At 38.9% G+C, this 6,429-nt stretch overlaps 1 protein-coding gene across 1 annotated transcript in view; it reads left to right on the forward strand.

Annotated features, from left to right (window-relative positions):
- Positions 1-6,429, forward strand: part of LOC106874848 (cytochrome b5 domain-containing protein 1) — a 12,286-nt gene that overhangs the window by 2,297 nt on the left and 3,560 nt on the right. Inside the window, exon 3 of the mRNA XM_052976908.1 lies at positions 5,856-6,074. Within this exon, the coding sequence (XP_052832868.1) occupies positions 5,856-6,074 (219 nt within the window). The remainder of the gene's footprint in view (positions 1-5,855; positions 6,075-6,429) is intronic.

Here is a 6,429-nt window from a genome sequence, read left to right on the forward strand (position 1 = left end):
AATTTTGCAAACCATCTTCTGCAAATTCTTTCATTCAAACATTCTTTCCCATAAACTGAGTGTATGTTTCGAGTCGCTTCGGCTGCAGAGTTTCCTTTTTTGTACTCATAAAGCATTATGTGCCTTAAATGCTCTTTGGATACTTCCATGTTAAAAAGGGTTTTAATCAAAGAAATTCAAAGAAATTTTAATTCTATTATTCTGTAAAATAATATCTAATTAGTTTAAATGTTCACAAATGCATAAAAATAATTTTTAATTCCATTAGACATTCTAAAATACTATTAAATTTCATTCAATTTTAAAAAAGGTAAAATCGGACAGAACTTATGGGATGACCTGATATATATATCTATATACAAATACATTTGATTTTCGAGAATCTTTAGTTCTAAAGTGTTTCCAGATAATATTTTTTTTTTTTTAAACCAAGAGAGGTCATCTTGATCAAAACACTTTAAATTAAACAAATATTAAATTTACTTCAATATTTAAGATGAAATACAGGTGCCTGTACACAGTGGCCTGGGAACAAAATTTGCTTAAGGGGTGCAAACTCAGGCCCAAATTTGTTTACAAACAGCACCAATTTTTTTCAATCTTAATATCAAAACAAACACAAGTATAATGATATTTTATTATTATTATTATATATGGAAAAGTAATGCTTCAAATCATTTCCAAAATTTTTCTATACTTGCTCATTTTGGTGATGAAGTTTTCCAAGAGGATATCCAAAGCATTTTCATTGCACAAGATTTTATATACATGTATTACAGCTAAGTGTGTCAGATGGTGTTGTGTCATTGTGGTAGGGAATCAGGTCTTCAAACAGCAAAGTGTGCTGAATGTACTTTCGCTTGGTGCAACAGACACAGGCTTCCAACATGAGGATGGCTCATGATCGTGCTGTTTAATAGGTCATCAATTGTTCTAGTATTGAAGAGTGACTTCCAATGCTGATTTTGTTGTTGTTTTTGTCGTTGTTGTGCAGTTGTGGTAAGGCTTGTAGCACTAGATCATGATGATAATGCGTGACTTGTGGTATTCAGAGGAAACAAGGAAGTAGATAGCTGGATTGTGAAGGGCTGTTGATTGTGGAGTTAAATAGTTCATCAATTGTGCTAGTATGGAGGAGTGGCCATGGTTGTTGCAGCTGTTGTTATCTACACACACACACACACACACACACACAACAGAAGTAAATAGTCATCCTTATAATTGTTAGAATTTAAATCTGAAATTTTACATTCAAATTTATTTATTAATTGTTATAATGTGAATATTTAATATTTAGTAGACATGACCATTGCATTTTTCAATGCAAGGACCCTATGAGGCATGTTACTGATCAGATGACAAATGTTCTCTTGGGGAATTTCTTACCAAGTTTAATGCAGCAATCTCAAAAGATCTGGGTTTGAGGATGCTTTCTTGTTCTTTTTACGAAGTGTCCTGTCCATTATGACCCAGAGGCATTCAATAGGGTTCATATCTTGTGCTTGGCTTGGCCATGGAATCTTTTTAATGCCAGTCTCTTCCAACCAATCTTGGGTCTTTTTAGCTGTGTGACAAGGAGCCCCATTTGCCACCACTGGAGAAGATTGGAAAGAATCCTTTCTGCAATATGGACACATATTTATCTGAGTTTATGTTTCCCTCACACTCCACCAGCTCTGACCAACCATTGCTCCAAATAGTAGCCATGTTTCTTTATTGGCTGCAATCTTTCCACATCAAATTTTCTATCACAGAGTCTCCAGACCCACACTCGACCAATGTCAGAAAATAAAACAATTCTGGACTCATCAGAGAATATGACAGTGTCCCAAAATGCTAGTGGCCTCTCCACCATTTCACTGGCCCAATCTTTTCTCCATTTAATATTCACTGGTAGAAGAGGTGGTTTCCTTCTTGCTGTTCTGCCATAGTAGCCAACTTTGTGGAGATACCTGACAGCTATTCTGGGGCTGGAATCAACTTGTTATGAGAGTACTTTGGTTCAGTAATATATCTTTCTAGGGATTTTGTGGGGTTTTCTTTATTTATTTCAATTCTTTGTTCTTACTTTGTGAAGAAACCTAACTTCAAGTAACTTACTTTTTACAGATCAATTTTTAAACATTATTTTCTAAGTCATGGAAAGGTAAGTAGGGGGTACAATATTGAATTTTGTGCACCCACAAAATTTTAGAGGGTGCAAGTACAACCCCTCTTCCTGGGCCCTTACCTGTACACTATTGTTAATTAGTTAGTGTGGATTATAAGGGGTTCTGGGCCATCAGTGTCTGGATAGTTAGCATTGTACTTGCATATTTTTATAAACATTCAACTAGTGTGTGTGTGTGTGTGTGTAATGTATATGTAATATATTTATATAAATATATAATTAATATAGATAGATAGATAGATAGATAGATAGAACATTGCTTGTTCAGAATCTTTGGTTCCAAAGCGTTTCCAGATAATTACTTTTTTTCCCAAACCTTGACTAACTCTAAATTAGACAAACACCGCTTGCTTCAATGCCCTTGCTTGATGGGGCTGGGGTCATCCCAGTTTAGTGGTCCCAGAGACATCATCATGAATAGAGCTGACCAATCCCACCACTGCCCTCCATCACTGACAGTCCTGTGCCAGCCTCTCTGCATCCACCAAGATGACATACAGCCTCTGCAGATCTTCTTTAATCACGTCCAGCCATCTTGTGTGGGGCCAGGGACTCTTCCTGGTCACAGCTGCTGCATCAAATGACAGTAAATCCCTGGTAAGATGACCTAGCTGGAAACGGAGGACATGTCCATGCCAATTCAGGCAACAGATAGCTATGAAATACCGGTACCTGCACCTTAGTGTAAACTAGTGCAAATTTGGAAGTGCTTCCAGACTAATAGTGTCTAGGAAGTCAATGTTGTACCTTTTTATTTCTATTCATATCACTGTATTTTCTAAATGTGATATTTAGTATTTTATTTTTCATATATCCCCTGAATTTTCTGTATTGTTAAACTTCTTATCGCAACAACAAGCTAACAAGGGACACACTGCATGGACATTTGACCTGCTAGAAATAGCAACCAGATTTCCTTCAAATATAAATCACATTGTTCTGTCTTTAAAAGGTGGTACAAATTTTCTAATGTAGATTTAGATATATTATCACCATCATCATCATCATCATCACTTAGTATCCACTTTTCTATGCTAGTATGGCTCAGATGGGATTAGATGAGGCAGATTTTCTACAGCTGGATGCTCTTCTTATCAAAAACCCTCAAATGTTTCAAAACTGACTGATATATTTTCGCAAGCCCAGACATGTTTTCACAGAAGATTGGAAATGAAGGACATCATTTGTATGACGGTGACATTTGTTTACAACCATCACAAAGCATGAAGACAGTAACACCCCCCCACACACACACACACACACAAACACACAAACATGCTGATGCACATATATCTATTTATATCTATCTATGAGAGGGTACCCAAAAGTAACCAGAAATGTTCTCCGTGGGACAAGCCATTGTAGTTCAGGCTTCTGCTGCTAGAAGCCACTTGATGCAACCCTCAGGCATCAGTCCGGCAATCGAGTGGAATTGTACTGCCACATAGTGGGTCTTTTATTTGGCAGTGTTTCTCCCCTGTTCATCAATTTTTGTGATAGCTGAATTGTAGAGACAGCGTGATTCCATGTAATTCTGTTTTCCGCTGGGGAAAATGGCAGCCAAAATAGCTCTCATGCACCAAACTGTTTACAAGGACACTGCCGTGAGCAAAACAAAGGTTTACAAGTGGTTTTCACACTTTGGGAATGGTCACTTGTTACTTGAAGACCAACTTCATCCAAGGCAACCATTAACCTCCCAAACGAATGGAAACATCACGAAAATTCCTAAACTGATCTTGGAGGACCATCACTGAACAATTGATGAACTTGTTAATATGACTGGTGTGTCCTGGAGCTCCTACCAAGAATTTTGAGCAAGGAATTACAAATGAAAAAAGTTGCAGCAAAATTTGTGCCACGCTTGCTCACGGAAGATCAAAAGCAGTCACAACTGAATGTGTGTTGTGAACTGAAAGAACAGTGGGAAGTTGATCTGGACATTTTTTCGAAGATCATCAGTGGTGAAGAAAGCTAGAGCTACAGCTACAACTTGGAAATGAAGCAGCAGCCAAGTCAATGGCAGCATTCAATTTCACCATGCACCCCCAAAAGCGCGCCGAGTGAAGTTCGATGTCAAGATGATGCTGATTTGTTTCATTGATGCAAAAGGAATTGGTCCACACAGAATTTGTTCTTCCTGGTCAAACTGCTAACCGGACATTTTACTCGGCAGTTCTGAAGCAGTTGCGAGACGCAGTGAGACGAAAATGCTCTAACCAGTGGCAAAGTGGAGACAATGCACCTTTGCATATTGTCTTGAATGTGAAACAATTTTTGACCAAAAATGGCATGACCCCCCATGTACCCACCTGGTCTTGCTCCCTGAAACTTTTTTTTGTTCCCTTCAATGTAAAAAAAAAAACTGAAAGAAAAATGTTTTGCAGATGTAGAAAAGGTGAAGAAAAAAACGACAGATTTGTTAAGCGGTGTCACTTCACAAGAGCTCTAGGACTGCTTCCAGCAGTGGAAAATGCATCTGAACCAGTGCTTTGCTTCAAATGAAGAATACTCCGAAAGCAATAAAAGTGTTAACATGTAAAAACTAAGTGAATAAAATATTATTGCAAAATTCTGGTTTCTTTTAGGTACCCCCTCTTATCTATATACATGCTCACACACACACATATATATATATACATACAATAGCCCTGTCTACCAAATCCACTCACAAGGCTTTGGTCAGCTTGGAGCTGTAGTAGAACACACTTGTCCATATCAATTTCTGTCAACCAAGTTTATACACACACATATACATATTCATACATGCACACATACACACCCACACTCATATACACATACATACACACATATTCATACACACACATCATCATCATCATTTAACATCCATTTTCCATGCTGGCATGGGTTGGACAGTTTGACTGCAGATTGGGAAGCTGGGGAGCTGCACCAGGTTCCAATCCAATTTGGCATGGTTTCTATGGCTGGATGCCCTTCCTAGCATCAACTGCTCCAAGACTGTAGTGGGTGCTTTTTACATGCCAGTTATGAAACGCTGGCATTGACCACAACTATGATCTCACTAGGCTTGTCAGGTTTTCTCAAGTATAGCATATTGCCCAAAGGTCTCAGTCACCTGTCACTGCATCTGAGAGGCCTGAAGTTTGAAAGGTACTTTTTACATGCCACTGACATGGATGCCAGTTACACAACACTGACATCGGCCACAACTACGATTTCGCTTGGCTTTACTGGTCTTCTCAAGCACAGCATATCACCCAACGTTCAAAGTGTACACTTTACAAGCCATCAGCAAAAATGCCAGTTACAAGACCCTGGCATTGACCACAACTGCGATTTGACTTGGCTTGATGGGTCTTGTCAAGCACAGCATGTCGCCAAAGGTCTAGGTCACTTGTCATTGCCTCCGTGAGGCCCAACATTCGAAGATCATGCTTCACCACCTCGTCCCATTTCTTCCTGAGTCTACCTCTTCCACAGGTTCCCTCCACCGTTAGGGATCAGCACTTCTTTACACATGACCATACCAGTGCAGTTGTCTCTCTTACACACCACATCTGATTCTTTTTATGCCCAACTTTTCTCTCAAGACACATACACTGTTGTGCATGCACACTGACATTGCACATTCATACACACACACACATACATAAGTATGTACACATGTATAGACAAATGAAACTTTTTAAAATAACCCTTTCAGGTCCGCAGATACGTTGATCCTGAAACTCACTGCCTTATTCCTTATTGTCCAAACGGTCGCTTTCTTCACATCCCGCCGCCTTACCCAGAATCCAGCTGGGCAAATGACTTTGGTTGCCCCTGGTGGAAGAATGAAAATTTTCTGGTTGGCTTTCTCTCCCAAAAGACTTGCCGTATCAAGATTGTAAACTCGTTAACATCACAGGAACAAATAATTGAGGTAAGTCATACATAATAATGATTTCAAATTTTGACACGAGGTCAGCACCTTTGGGGGAGGAGCTAAGTCAATTAAATCAACCCCAGTGTTCAACTGGTACTTATTTTATTGACCCCAAAAGGATAAAAGGCAAAGTGGAACCTGGTGGTATTTGAACTCAGAACATAAAGACAGACAAAATGCCACAAAATGAGCATATTACCCAGCTTGCTAATGATTCCGCCAGCTCACCACCATAATAATTATTTCTTTATTGCCCACAAAGGGCTAAACAAAGAGGGGACAAATAAGGACAGACAAAGGGATGAAGTCGATTACATTGACCCCGGTGCATAACTGGTACTTATTTAATCGA

This window comes from Octopus bimaculoides, chromosome 26 (assembly GCF_001194135.2).
Source record: "Octopus bimaculoides isolate UCB-OBI-ISO-001 chromosome 26, ASM119413v2, whole genome shotgun sequence".
NCBI classification, from domain to species: Eukaryota; Metazoa; Mollusca; class Cephalopoda; order Octopoda; family Octopodidae; genus Octopus; species Octopus bimaculoides.